General features: G+C 40.6%; 1 protein-coding gene across 1 annotated transcript in view; it reads left to right on the top strand.

Moving 5' to 3' along the window:
• The window catches only part of LOC122812280 (venom factor-like), a 2,973,268-nt gene that overhangs the window by 245,283 nt on the left and 2,711,975 nt on the right, over positions 1–16,010 (top strand). The window contains exon 4 of the mRNA XM_044084681.1: positions 11,295–11,365. Within this exon, the coding sequence (XP_043940616.1) occupies positions 11,295–11,365 (71 nt within the window). The remainder of the gene's footprint in view (positions 1–11,294; positions 11,366–16,010) is intronic.

Below are 16,010 nucleotides of genomic sequence, written 5' to 3'. Positions count from 1 at the left end.
TCTTATGGCAGGACAAACTATCCACCCTTCTACCCATCATCATAGGAGTCCCCCAGGTCTCTATACTAGGTCCCCTTCTTTTCTCTATCTCTATTAATGACCTCTACACTGTCATTCCAAATACAACCTGCATTCAATATGTGGATGACTCCACTTTAATTTATTCAGCCATCTCCCTGACAAATTGGGTCCCTATTAATTATTCAAACGTTTTAAAGTTCAAATGTCATATGGTTGACACCATATGATCGAACTTTAAAAAGTTCGAAGGTGAAAAGCAACGGCTCTGTACAGCACAGAATGGGAAAATTTTCCTTTTCTGCACTGAATATTTAAGTAGGGGGGTGTGGTGGGTGTTTCGATGTTTCAAACTTCGCTCATATGTTGTCGAACATATGAGGTTCGAAGTTTTGAAACTTTGAATATATAATATAGACCCAACAAATTTACTGACATTATCCCAGAATACTTTCAACACAGTTGAAAATTGCCTCTCTAATCATCGTCTGATCTTAAACCCTAACAAAACAAAGCTGATACTTTTCTCCCCCACTCGTAGTTCCTCCTCACTATTCTTTACCGTAAAATCTAATAATGGCACCATTATTTCCCCGGATGCCCACACTAAACTCTTAGGTGTTATAGTAGACAATAACCTTAAATTTGATATGCATGTCAATAAAACTATCAAAACTATTAATAAAAACTTGGCTCCCTTTATAAGATTAAACCTTTCCATACTCCACTTGCTAGAAATGCTATTGCCCGCTCCAATCTACTTTCTACCCTTCTTTATGCCTCCCCTTTATCCACCAACTTGAGCAAATCTGATCTTAGCAAACTCTGTAGCTGTTATAACCACATTGCTGCATTTGCCACTGGCACGGCATACAGGACACACCACTGTCATAACCTTCACTTAAAAACATCATCAGCCCCTATAGTAACCTTAGGCCACTTCGCTCATCTAACAGACAGCTGGTTAAAACATTTAAATCCAACAACTCAGCTGGGAACTCCCTATTTGCCAACTTTGTTGGCAAAACTTGGAACTCTCTTCCTGCCGACCTGGCTCTAGAATCCTCACTAACTCAATTAAAAAGAAATCTCAAACAGTATTTTAAAACACACTGGCTACGTCCTTGTTCTAATCCTGACTAGGTCCTTCTCTACAATTGTGCGCTAAACAGTACTTTATGCTACATAAAATCTGTGCCATAATTGTTAGTCAATGTACTTACGTAATTTTAATAAGACAGATTGTATAACTTGCTGGATTGAACAGTGCCTGCAAGCTGTATGTAACATGTATTGATTATATGACTTTTCTTTATGTTTTATTTGGAGCTTTTCTACCAGGCCTCCGCTGAAAATGGGCATGTATGCAGTTGGACTATCCTGGTCAACAAATCTAAAATAAATAAATTTAAAACATGTTATTAAGTCACATAGTAACCAACTGTTGAGAGGTGGTATAGTGGATTAACACTTTGAGCTGTAGTCCTTTTAGTACTGGGTTTAATTCCCACAGCCCTCATTTGCCTAACATATGACCCTTGAACAAGTCATTTACCCAGACCTTTTTTTCCAGGTCACTCCTGAAAAGGGACTCCATGTCCAGTAACCTGGTTAACAAATGGGTTTTAAATAGTATTGTTATTATTATTATTATTATTATTATTATTATTAGTAGTAGTAGTAGTAGTATTACTATTACTTGCAAGAAACAACTAAGGAAATATTAGTCTACCTCAATGAAGTAGGAAAAATTCTCAGTTTTCCCTTTTTGTTCGTCTTCAGTACTCCCTGAGTATATGATCTTATTAATTTTTGTTTAACTGAACTTATAATGATTAACTGTGACTGGTAATAGCTATATTACTCTGCATGTAACTTGTTATTAGCAAATATCTTCTGATTCACAAATGTTTCATCTACCAATACTGCTGTCATTCATCTTTTACTTGATTTATACAGTCTCTCCGACTCCCCCTCCCCTTGGAATATCAGTAAAATGTGTTGAAAAATATAAAAATAAATCAGGCAATTCTGTAGCAGCACGTGAAATTCACACTTGCATTGAAACTGCAAGTCAAGTCAACATTTTCAGTCTTTGCAAGGAAAAGTAATATAAAAATTATTCACTTTAATGGTATGTATTTTATCTTCTCTAAGTGTTACACTGTCCATATTCTGCACAGAACTTTCTGCTGAAAAAAGCAGGAAAAGCGAGAAGCATTGCTTAGGATGTTCTGGCTGATTTACAGTATTTTTATCATATTTCCTTTTTAAGTACCCAGTAACTGTTCAGCACAGCTGTCCAGCAAAGCAGGAAAATGTGCAATAGTGATGAAAAAGAATTATCTCCCTACCATTTCAACACTTTATACAAGAACTTTAAACAAGATATTAACCAAATCCTTGGCTTTTGATTTGTGTATTCTTTGTTTTGTTTTTGTCTATTCTTTGATGTTCTGTAGTCCTATCTTGCCTTCATTCTTACATATGGGATCAGAGCAGATCCTCAGTTCTGACTCGGCCTATTTACAAGCTGGAAGTCTTCTAGTTGGCTCGTGGCTCGGTAAGTATCCCATGGTGCACCAGTACAATCCCCAGATTCTCATTTTCCGCGTCGACGAGTTTGGTTGTGCTTCTCTTTAGCTCTGGCTAAGTTTTACATTTATTCAAATTGTATTCGAAATTTTTTTGGACTGTTTTAGTCAAAACTGTTATTATATCATTGTTAGTCATAGTTAGCGTAATTTGCAATTTAGAATAGTTCATCTTTATAAGTGTGCCTTTGTGTGCAATCTCTTGGTACCTTGGCCTCTTCTTGTGTGCTATTTTTTGGGTTTATTAATAGAGTTAGTATTTGTAGGCGCCTTTGCGCTCAGTTAGACTGTGTGTTGTTCTTAGGCATAAGTCTAAGTTTTTGGCGGATTCCCGCTTGTTAAATTGTTACTGTTGTTAACAGAAGTAGATTCTGTTTCCTTGTTGACTTTACACTTTATTCATGTTTGAGTGTGTGACTTCTCTGCTTATTGTAACTTCACTAGGTCTGTTTTAGTTAGAAGACCTAGTCTTTTTTTCCGTTACCTTTTCTGCCTGGGCTAGGCCCATTTAAGTTAGAGGACCTAGTCCTCGTGGTGTCTTTCTCTTTCCTGAAGGGCTAGGCTTATTTAAATTAGAGAACCTAGTCCTCTTCCCTTTTCTGTGTGTGTGTGTGTGTGTGTGTGTGTGTGTGTGTGTGTGTGTGTGTGTGTGTGTGTGTGTGTGCTCCTCTCTGTGAGAATGTCTAAAGAAAGTAAGGACCATAAGCCATTTGGCTTTAAGAAATGTATTAAATGCTCACAGAAGATGTCCATAACAGATGGCCACAGTAACTGCGCTTACTGTTTGGGGGCCATCCATTTACAGGAAATTTGCTTATTTTGCCACTCTTTCAGTGCTAGGGTGTTGCAAGAAAGAAAAAATAAGCTCATCCTAAAAGGTCTTCTTAAACCTTCCTTTGAGGAAGATCTGGCTAGCTCTTCCTCCTCTTCTAGATCTCAGGGATCTAAAAAGGAAAAATCTAAGTCCTCTAAGAGACCCTCCCTGGCACTTGCTGGTGTCTTGGAGCCACCTCTTAAAATCACCAAATTGGACAAGTCCACTGGCTCATTGGCTCCACAGAGCTTGGTGCCGATTGAGAGCAGTACTGTGGTTACAGAGTCGGCCCAAGTAGCTCAGAGCCGACCTCTGAGAGTATCTTACGGAGCAGGTCTATGGATCCTCTACCGGTCTCCCCTATACTGAAGTCTCCAATAATGCAGAGCTCCTGCTTTCCTACTCTGTCCTCCACGTCTTCCAGGAGTTTATCGAAAGAAGATGTGGAGAGGGTAGTGATGAGACTTTTAAAGTCATCTACTTTACCTCCTCTGAGCCATGCTGTTCTTTCTGAGACAGAGTGTTTGGTACCATTGGTGGAACCCTCGGCTCCAGCTCCCCCGTGGATATTTCAGAGCTGAGTTCTGATCTGACACCCTCAGTGCCTTCCGTGGTGTCTAGGAGCCGAAGCTCCCCTGTCGGCCCCAACAGGGATGCCTGGAACCAAACCTCTTCAGTTCCAAGTCTTCCTCTCGGCACATCAATGAGGGTTAGTTTGGATCCTATGTCTGTCTCGGAGCCCATGACTCTGGCGCTGATGGCATCCTCAGTCTCCTCAGAGCCGGGGAGGTCTTTGGAGCCAGAGAGGTTGGCATTCGAGATGATGAGGAGTGTGCTGTCCCGATCTTCAGCTCCTACCAGGGGTACCGACACTCTTCCCCCTAAGGCACCTACATCTGTCTCAGCTCCTACTCTCTCCGTGGACAGCAGAGACCCTCAACCTCAGGATCCACCAGCCGGTGGCCCCCACTCTTCCAATACCTCCCCGGAATATCCTTCCAAGGAGCCAACATTGAAGAGGACATGTAAGAGGAAGCATGTAGACTCCCAGCATGAGTCTCTGACCTCTGACACTCACCTTGAGGAGTCAGAAGGGTTCCCCCAAGTCGTCCTCTGATGATGTCTCCTTCATAGACATCCTGGAAATCCTTAAACAGAGGTGCAGCTGGCCCACTGTAACCCCTTCTGATGAGGAGTCAGTGTACCTGAAGGCTTTTGGGTCTCAACCTTCAGCCGCTTGGGTATCTCCACCCTTCGATGAACTGATGGAGCTAGTTAGTCAAAAGGTGTGGGATACTCCTGATGCCATGGAGCCAGTCCCCAGAAGACCGAATAAGTTTCTTTCTGCACCCCCAGAAAAAGATTTTTTTGTTTAAAGGTGTTCCCATAGATGCCATGGTGGTGGCGGCGGCCACTAAGAAGGAGCTAGCTGAGACTTCTTCTGTCCATCCGCCGAATAAGGAGTCTCGAACGATGGACAGATACTGGAAGTTTTTAGATATGAGTATCAAGTCTATTTACAGAAGACTGGCTTGGCTATGGGCCCTAGTTGTGCCAATAGCTACGCCAACTTAGTAATGGCTCAATGGGAGAATGAGTATATTTTAGGTTCTCCATTCTCTTCCTGTATTAGAGTTTATAAGAGGTTCGTGGATGACCTCTTTGTTATTTGGGTAGGTATGGAAGCTTCCTTATTGGAGTTCCTTACTTACGTCAATCAGACTATCTCCTTTCTGAAGTTTGCATGTAGGTACTCAGATAAGGAGATTGATTTTTTGGATGTTAAGTTGATTGTGAATGAACAGAACAAACTTACTACTACTCTTTACAGGAAGGACTGTTGGAAAAACATGGTGTTACACCGTGATAGTATGCATCCTAGACATGTGTTCAGGAATATAATCAAGGGGCAGGGAATGATGGTCTCCCGCCTGAATAATAAGGATGATTTGTTTCATAAAGGTGTTGAGAAATTGGGTGATGAATTTTTATCTAGAGTCTATGGAAGACACGAGGTTGATGTAGCTTTACCTAAGAGTCGCAGGGAGAGAGAAGGGAGAGCTTGCTCTTTTTATTCTGATGGTCATACTTGCATGTCGAATACTCCTGTTAGTAATGAACTGATTTTCTTTAACCAGGATGTTCCTTTCTCCATATTCTATACCAGTGATGTTAAGCACATCCTGGGTGTAGTTAGAGATAACTGGTCAATTTTACATCTGGAAGATGGGTTGAAGAAGGTGGTGGGGGATAAACCCAACTTTGTTTTTAAAAACAGGAAGAGTCTTAAGAGACAATTGTGCTATAAGGATGTATGTAGTACACTTGAGGTTGATGATGATATGCAGACAGGAACAATGAGATGCATGAATTGTAATTTTTGCGATAATATAGATGTTTCACACAATTTTATGCACCCTGTATCCAAGAAGGTTTATGAATATGGGGCATGCGCTAATTGTAGGAGTAGGGACTTGGTTTATTTGTCTAGCTGCAGAGTATGTGGCTGCTTTTACATTGGTAAGACCAATAGGTCACTAGCTGAGCGTATCAGGGAACATTTATATTTGATAAATAGACATGATTCACGAAATGCGCTAGCTAAACATTGTTTAGAAGTAGGTTTTGATCATGTATTTGGGTTTAGGGTTGTTGAGATAGTTAGACCCAGTACACGAAGTGGGGATTTTAGGAACTACATGGAAGAACGTGAGCTTCATTGGATAATCCATTTACAGGCTGAAAAATATCCAGGCATCAATGGTAGGACTTCTATAAAATCTATTTTGAAGGGACGTGCTCTCCTTAAGTGATTTAATAGGTATATTACACTTGGAAGCACAATGCCTGTATATGGCCAGCAGGAAGTTTATTTTTAATTGATGTAGAATCTTTATAGGTCCTTTTAAACTGATGTTTTAATTGATTTGATTGATGATATAGAGAATATATATGTTTGGTGTTTTAGTTTGTTTTTGAGGTCTGATGAAGCACGTATTTCCATGTGAAAGCGCTTACCGATATTGCAGTAAATTGTTTTGCATTTTATTATTCATTGCCATGGAGTGGTGCATCTACTTTCATTTTATAGATATGGGAAGCGTATCTTCTCTTCAGTGGCATTTACCCTTAGATTGCTGAACTACCTGACTCACTTCACGAGGCTTCAGAGAGATCTCCTTAAAGAATTAGGAGATTCTCTACAAGGTACATGTACTGAGGGAGTCCCTGACAAGGTGTCTGCCCAGTTGTCCACCTTGAACTCTATAGTTAACTCATCCATGCGGCTTATTTCTAATGCAGCAGATGGAGCGAGTAGAGCAGCGGGGTTCAGGAATTTCCCTAAGGAGTCATTCCTGGATGTGTTTGTGTAACTTTGCGAAACCATTTGTGTACCTTTACCAACACCCCCTTCGACGGTTCCTCATTGTTTGGATCCAAGGTAAAGGACACTCTCACCCAGTGCGAGCAAGAAGGAAAAACACTCTCTGCCATGGGAGTACTTTTACGGTTCCCTCTAGACCATATTCTAAGGGTCAGAGGGGGCGGTAAAATGTGGTTCAAGAAGTCCCAGAGGTTTTTCCAGGATGCACAGGGTGACTCCTCCTTCAGAGGCAGAGGAGGAGCAAATGGTAGATGTTGCCCTAGAGGCAGGGGCAGTCTGCAAAACTAGGGAGGTCGCGATTCCTTTCGGGGCCAGCCTTACCAGTGCTCCTGATGTGGGGTCCGAATGTGCTTTTCTGGGGCCGGTCAGGGGTTGTATTACTTTGTATCCAGAAGCCTGGCTGGGTATCACTCAAGACAAGTGGGTACAAAGAATTATTACCAGAGGTTATGTCATACCCTTTTCTCTTCCACCCTTTGTCCTCAAAAGGATCCCGGATGTTCCATCCAATCATAGGGATCAGGCAACTGTGGAGGTCAACAAGTTGCTGTCAAAAGGAGTCATCCAAACCGTCCCAGCAGACCAAATAGGATCCGGAACTTACTCCATATTCTTTTTAGTGCCAAAACGTACAGGGGACTGGAGGCCCATCTTTGACCTCAGCAGATTAAACAAATCAGTAAAGAAGGACAAGTTCCGGATGGTGACACTGCAGTCTATACTCCCGTTATTAGGGAAAGACAACTGGATGTGCTCAATAGATCTCCAAGACGCCTGCTACCACATAAAAATGGATAGGGCGTCGAGGAGTCATCTACTCTTCCAGCTGGGAGCCAGTCATTACCAGTTTCGTGCTCTGCCCTTTGGTCTCTCCACAGCCCCCAGGGTGTTCACCAAGTGTATGGCGGTAGTGACAGCTCACATGAGACGTCGAAGATTCCAGGTGTTTCTGTATCTGGACGACTGGCTCTTGACTGCCCCCACCAGGCAGCTATTTCTTCAGACCAGGGACGCTACCCTTCAGCTTTGTGCCCAGCTGGGGATTTCTATAAACTGGAAAAAATCTGCCTTATTGCCCTCTCAATCTGTGATTTTTATAGGCGCAGAAATAGACACAGTAGACATATTGGCTCGTCTTCCTGTAGAAATGGCACAGATTCTGGTTCTTCAAATTCAACGCCTTCTCCACTTACGAAAGGTCAAAGCTAAGACTATTCTAGAGCTTCTAGGGACCATGGCTTCCACCATATTACTAGTGCCACTAGCCAGACTACACATGAGGATTCTTCAGTGGCTCTTGTCATTCCAATGTTTTTTTCAGCACCTGCCATTATCTCATCACATTCTACTGACACACTATTGCAAGAAAGACCTCCTTTGTTGGACTCTACCCACTCTTGCAAGAAAGACCTCCTTTGATGGACTGTACCCAATCAGTTAACCACGGGCACTTCATTTGTTCCTCCACAACCCATTGCCACTGTGCCCACAGATGCCTCACACATAGGGTGGGCGGGGGCATTATCTAGGCAGGGCTGTCCAAGGCACATGGCAAGATCATGAGGCTCACCTGCATATCAATGTTCTAAAGATGAGGGAGGTGCTCCTGGAGTTGCAAGCACTTCACAACCTTCTGCCTCTGGGGACTATTGCAATACAATCAGACAATATGTCGGTAGTATTGTATATCAACAAACAGGGTAGAACCAGATCTTACCCACTCTGCTGAGAGGCCATTTGAGTTTGGAAATGGGCGATATCTTCCCAGAGTTTTCTGCTGGCAAAGCACATTCCGGGGACAACCAACTTGATTGCCAACAAGCTCAGTTGGGCAATCTTGATGCTTCACGAGTGGTCTCTGAAGCAGGAGACAGTGGAACAGATTTTCCACAGATGGAGACAGCCTTGCTGCAATCTCTTTGCCAGCCCAATCAATGCCAAATGCAGCAGCAACATCTATCCCTCACCCCCCCTCCGGGGGAGTCACCGAAAGATGCACTTGTTCACGATTGGACCCTGGGTCTCCTTTATGCTTTTCCTCCCTTTCCTCATATTCCCAAGGTTATTCAGAAAGCAAAATGGCTGGGAAGCAAGCTAATCCTCATTGCTCCTTACTGGCCTCATCAGGTTTGCTTCCCCTTTCTCGGGCCTCTTCTCTTAGACGATCCTTGGATTCTGGACCCAGTACCAGATCTCTTGACTCACATGTCAGGCTCGCTTCATCCCTCGTTACACACCCTCAATATGACAGCCTGGCTGCTCCAGTTCCATCCCTAGTCAGGCTTCATGACTTTTCACCCTCCGTGACTCATATCCTTATGTCCTCTCATAAACCTTCCACTAGGAGACTATATTCCAGTAAATGGAGGAGATTCTCTATCTGGATGGAGAAAATGAATGCTGACCCTTACACTGCCTCCATTCCAGTGGTTTTGAAATTCCTGTCTGAGCTTTTCCACCAGGGATCTGTGGCTGCCACTATCAGAGTTCAATTGGCAGTGATTTCAAATTTTCATCTAGGCTTTCAAGATTCTAATCTTATGTCACATAGGCTGTGCAAAACTTTCCTTAAAGGTGCCACTTTATTAAGACCCCCCTTTCAAGAACCTGTTGCCTCATGGGATTTAAATTGTGTGTTATCCAAATTAACTTCTCCACCCTTTGAGCCTTCTCATTCATCCCCTTTGAAATTCCTGTCTTGGAAGACTGTTTCTGTTGGCTATCACGTCAGCCAGACGGGTGTCAGAATTACAAGTATTGTCTGTGAAACCCCCTTACCTGATTTTTCACAAGGATAGGGTGTCCCTTCGTACTAATCATTCCTTTGTCTCCAAGGTCTGTTCCCATACCACTTTGAATCAATCCATAGAACTTCCAGTGTTCTTTCCAAATCATTCCAATGTAGCTGAATACAGGTTTCATCAGCTGGATGTCCATAGGCAATTACATTTTTATTTGCACCAAACTAAGGAAATCAGGAAATCAGATCAATTATTTATTTCCTTTTCCGAGTCCAGGTCAGGCTGCTTACCAGTTTCCAAAGTAACACTTTCTAATTGGATTTCTAGCTGTATAGCTTACGTTTACAACTCTGAGGGTAGACCTTTACCCTTTAAAATCAAGGTTCATTCTACCAGATCTCAGTCTACCTCTGCAGCCTTTCAAGCCAGGGTCCCACTTGATAATATTTGTGCAGCAGCAATGTGGGCTACCCCTCACACTTTTATTACTCATTACAAATTGGATTTAAGCTCCAGGGGTAGAGCATCTCTTGGTTTCATGATAGTCAGGAGTATTTTTCCTTGAGCCACCCAAGAATAAGGCACTAGGGACACTGTCCCATATGTAAGAATGAAGGTGAGATAGGACTACAGAACATAAAGAAGTTATGTACTCACCATAATGTTCCATGTTTGTAGTCCATCTTGCTCTTCATTCTTATGAACCCACCCTCCTACCCCCATCCAGGAAGTACCTGGAGACAGAAAAATATTATTATCAATTTTTATGGTGACCTTTTAGTATTGGCTTATTTTGTATATTTGTTATTGTCTGTCCTAGTTAGCAGCAAACAAGATCTGGGGATTGTACTGGTGCACCATGGGATACCTACCTAGCCATGAGCCAACTAGAAGACTTCCAGCTTATAAATAGGCAGAGTCGGAGCCGATCCCATATGTAAGAATGAACAGCAAGATGGACTACAAACATGGAACGTTATGGTGAGTACATAACTTCTTTTTTCTTCTCCTTTTCTTACCAGTTTTGCATTGTAACTAGGACATTTACATAAGGCACTCCTAATAGCAGATTTTGAGTAGCCCCTTGTTTAATTTATGTTAATGCTATATGCTGTAAAGTGACTATACTGCACTGCAGTTTGAGTGACTGCAGATTTTAAATACAAACTGGGGCTATAGTTTGAGGGAGATTTTAAATTAATTAAATTATTTAAAAAAAACATTATCTTTTATATTGTAGTACATAACCATATTGTGATGTTAAAATTTGTACTAACTTTTTTGAAAGTACTGAAACTTTTCTCCCAGGGCCTTTTCCTAGAATAGGCTCCTGACCCAGTCAGACACTTCCAGTAAACCAATGTAAAATAAAATAAAATAAAATAAATAAATTACCATTTTGAAGGTCAGATTTCCTGACAGTATCTTTGATTTGCAGGCATCTTCTAAATGAAGATATATGATCGATCTGGCATGGTTTGTTTACTTTTCTAAAAAGAATGTAATCAACATGTAAATATTTTTGATGACATAATCAAGATGTGCATATTTTTTTAAATATTGTTTTACATTATATTAGATATTAGCTTGGTATGCCTTACCAGAACAATTTTTGATCAATCACGTAGCTAAAAAAAAAATGATGACATGTTAAATGAAAGCAAATTAATTTATTTGAAGAGTGAATGATAATGTCTGCATTCAGTATTGCTAAATCTGTTTTTAATGTTCTCTTTTTCCAGTGAGGTATGCAGTGTTTTCAATAGATAAGAAAATGGACCCACAGTCAACACCAGTTATTATTGAAATTCAGGTACTGTAACTTGTAATAGGACAATCACATATATCAGAAACTGGCTTTACTTGTTGTGTTATGTGTTCACTGGGCTGGAAAAGTAAAAAAAAAAAACATATATATGACTTCCTATAGAAAAAAATCTCGAGCTAGTTGGCTAGAAAATCCTGTGTACATACCCCTCAACTGTCTACATTTTTGCCTCATGTGTTTGGTCTGTTTCTGATAAAATTGTGTTTTTCTGGCAAATCAATTGCAAATTATTGAGAACTGAAGTCAGAAAATAATGAAAGACATTTGCATTTCAGACTTCATAGCTTTCAGAAAATACATGCCAATGCAAAACCTGTTATTGAATTAACTTCCTTAGTTTGTAAGAGTAATATTAAAAAAGTCCCTGTTTTAGGGTTTTTGTTCCCCCATTATTTATGGTTTTGTCCATATTTCATGTTCTAAGAGATTGAGAGGTATGCCTGTGTAGTATCTTTGATCATTCAGTATATAGTATTTTATACACCCTATACCACCCAATAAACAAGGTTGGGTTAGAAATCCTATACAGATGCCAAAGTGCACACTATATATTTCTAAGTAAAAATGACTCCCAGTTATTTATACAAGCTGTAGTCCAAAATCAATGCATTTGAGGACAAGAGAGAAGTATATATTTTTTCTAATTCTAGCTTCATTATTGCAGCATTTTCTCTTCCAATATATGTTTTTTTTAGTCCACATACTGCATGTTTAACCTGCAGCACTAAATTGATCATACTCATTCCTGATGTACACACCTTACATATGACTCTTGTAAATATCAATGTTCAACATATCTAGATCACTGTTGCAGTAGTCTGAACTATCTGGAGTCTTACCCTTTGACACTGGACACTTTTCAAAGTTTTTGGGTGTCTTCCATGCACTGCAATTATCAGGAGCTCAAGAGGAACTCCATAAAAGGCAGTTGAATTGCAAGTGTCTTCAGAGCTGTTTTGACACCAAAGAGCGCTACTTCAGCAGGCCCTTGGAACTCAGGTAGCTAGCAATCCTTCAAAGCTGGGCAGATAAGCTGCCTGATTAGGAAAGCCTTCCTCTATTTTTACTTTTCTGAGGAAAACATTAGCTATTCTATTGCAAAATGTTGTATTTGCTACTTGCTAGGAGACTGTTTTTCGGACTGTCTTGTTTTCTAAAGGAGTTTGTGCGTCTGTGCATGTGTGTGTGTGTGTGTGTGTGTGTGTGTGTGTGTGTGTGTGTGTGTGTGTGTGTGTGTGCGAGCGCGTGCGTGCACGCAAGTGCTAAAGTGAGCTTTTTATATTAAAAATAAGAACTGTGGTATTTTTTGAAAGAATTTACCTTCAGGCTTGTAGGTCTGTGTATGTGTATCTGAGGAAGGATATTATGCTTGTTGGGGACTGTAGTTGATTTAGTTAACCTCTGTACATCTTTTTCTATACTTTTCACTTTTCCAACTCATCTAAGCTTCTTCACCCACTTTTGAGGTCTCTTTCTTGACTAAATTATGGAGTAGTTACTGGTCTCCATGGTTTTACCTTCCCTTGCTCACAAGAAGAACATGTTGTGCCTCAGACTCTGGTAGGTGAGTCTTCTGTGGTCACTCTTGGTTCCTTAGACCTCTCATCTAGTTCCCCTGGTCCCTCTGGTATTGCATCTACAGATACCAATGACTGGAAGACAACCACTCTTGTGAATCTGAAGGGAAGGGGTGGATTAAGGTTCTTCTCTTAGTGGGGAGAGGGAACCTGAATCTGTGAAGAGTTTGCCTGCTAGGTTAATCGTTTTCCAGGGAGTTTTCTTGTGCAGGTGAACATAGTAAAAAATACTGCCCTCTCCTGATTCTTTTTCTCTGGACAGGGACGATTTGTTTGGATTTGCTAAGGAGTTCATTTCTACCTTTTCCCTGCTTAATCTTTCTTCACACAAGAAAACAAAAAGCATTCCCTCTGTTTTAGACTTCATTTTCCAATCAGAAGAACAGACAAGGCAGGGGGATGGTGATAATTCAGGAATTTCTTCTGATTTAATTTCTCCAAGTCTTTTGGGTTTCTAATATCATGACGAGAATGGACCCCATTCCTAAGTCAAAGTATGATTTAAGTTCATTAAATTAGTATTGTTTCAACCTTTGATGTTAGCCAGAAGTGCTCTTCACAGCACCTGCAGTATCCCCAATAATGACTCCTTCTGCAGTTCATATGGGGTTACATGTATCAGTAACATATCGAAGGACGACTGTAAATTCTTTTTTATAAGACCCACTCCTCCTACTATTATTGGAACTGTCTGGGTATCCTTTTTCCACATTGCCCTAATTTCTGCCTGCAAATCCTGGTATTTTATGACTCTCTCTGTTTGTAAGATACTGTAGTCAATGGTGTAGCAATTTCAATGATCAGTGTTACTTTTGACATCTTTTCATGGACTACTATATCAGGTCTTCTCGCATCTATTTTTGAACTGTTGGTAATGGGTGATATCATGTGAAATAAACTTCATCATTTTGTATAATGCTTTGTGGCTCATGTTTCCAATATTTTTCAGCTGTTTCAATATTATAATGTTTGCACAATCCCCAAGGCAATAGTCTTGCCACATTATTATGCTTTTCAGTATACAGTCTTTCTGCCATTAGTGTATCTTTACCAGCTACAAGATGTGGGACTGTTTCCAAGTCTGTTTTATAAAACCTACATTTGTCTGTTTCTCCCACATGTTCAAGGTTCTTTGGTTTGATTCTTGGCTGGGGCGCCTTCTGTGTGGAGTCTGCATGTCCTCCCTGTGGTTGAGTGAATTTTAAAAACATGGAGTTAAGTGCGAGTGCGCGCGCATATGTGTGTGTGTGTGTGTGTGTGTGTGTGTGTGTGTGTGTGTGTGTGTGTGTGCACGCGAGCGGGTGTGTGTTTTCCTTCTGTTAAGGTTGGGTGCTGGGCTGGAAACTTGACACAATAAAAACTCAACTGCCAATCAATCTGCAGACTGGTGATCTGTGGCAACCCCTAACCAGGAAAAGCCAAAAGACATTGTTTGTTCAATGGACTTTGTAAACCAATGTGTATGTAGTCCACTATCTTGGGTTGCCAATAGTAACCTTGCATCTTTTGGTTTAAGTTAACCTATCCTTAACCATTCCTGCATTTGATCCTGATCAACATGATGTTGTTCCAAGAGTTTTCTGTACTTACAACTATATTTGTGCATTTTCCACATTTCTTTCCTTCTCATCTGATTCTTAACCTTGTATTCTTTATTTTGTTTTTTTGGCACATTAATTTGCTGCCTGATCTTTATCTACTTCTTGTTTGATTTACTTTCCCGCTTGACACCGATATGTTTCTGCTAAATTAAGCAGGGAAGCCATCTTAGACTTATTCGCCTCATGTTTTAAAACTTTTGCTACATTTGGGTCTCGTGAGGTCAACAGGTATGTATGCAGTCCCAGAACTACAGATCTATACTTATAATCAATTTCAAGGAGGCCCACACCTCCTGCAGAACAGGGAATATATAGTCTTTGTATACACTGATTTTTATAAGTCATTTGATAAGCATGAAGCATCCTTCTTGTTTTCCTGTCCAACCAATCCAGCACCTTTTGGGACCAGTCAGTCACTTCAAAACTGTAAGTTAGGACAGGAATAGCAAATTGGTTTATAGCTTGGACTTTGTTCCTAGATGTCAGCTCTGTTTTCAGTATTAATTTTATTCTTCTAAAATATTCCTAAGTTTTATTTGCAGTTGTTCATGTTTTATTGTTGATCCTTCATCACTTCCCAAATATTTATATACTCCTTCTTGCTCAAGTGCTTTTATATCACATTCCTGTCCAGGCTGTTGGGAGGGTGGCCTAACAGTGAAGGCATTTGCCTTACAAACACAAGGTGCAGGGTTTGAGTCTCATAAGGGATAATTGGCTGTTGGGACGGTGGCCTAATGGTTAAGGTGTTTGCCTTACCAACACAAAGTGCAGGGTTTGAGTCTCTACCCTATGAACCTGATGTTTTCTTGGTGCAGCAGATTTCCTGCTTTAAAGGTTGCTTTTGCACATTTGTCAAGACCAAATGACATTCATATATCATCTGAAAATGTTTTCACCACTTGCAGTTGTGTTTTCACTTCCTCCTCTGATGAGCTATATAATTTTAAATCATCCACAAAAAGAAGATGAGAAGTCTTTACACTTTGTTGTTACCTGGGAGACAAATTGTAGCCATGACCTAATCTGTTAAGTAGACAACTTAATGGTTTAAGGACAAGACAAAAGAGCAGTGGTAACAGAGTCACCCTGGAATATCCCCCTTTGAATTTTTATCCCTGGAAAGAAAATTTGCCCTTTATCGCGGCTTAACTGCAAAGTGGTTTGCCACTGGTTCATGGTCGCTGTAATGTAATCGTCAAGTGTAGGGTGTATCTTATACATTTTTAAGCACTCTTTTATCCATGAATGTGGGATACTGTCAAATGTGTTTTTGTAGTCTATCCATGCCATACTTACATTCTTCCCCTTTTTACAGCTCTCTATTATGTCTTTATTTAACAACAAATGATCCTTTGTTCCATATGACTTTCTTTTGTTACCCTTTTCTTCTATTGCCATGATTGAGTTTTCTTCTAAATGAGTATAAACTCTACTGGCATCAATTCCAGT

Source organism: Protopterus annectens, chromosome 9.part0 (assembly GCF_019279795.1).
Source record: "Protopterus annectens isolate FY-2018-M chromosome 9.part0, PAN1.0, whole genome shotgun sequence".
In the NCBI taxonomy this organism is placed as follows: Eukaryota; Metazoa; Chordata; order Ceratodontiformes; family Protopteridae; genus Protopterus; species Protopterus annectens.
The sequence above is the reverse complement of the archived record's forward strand: the minus strand, read 5'-3'. Positions and strand labels throughout refer to the sequence as shown.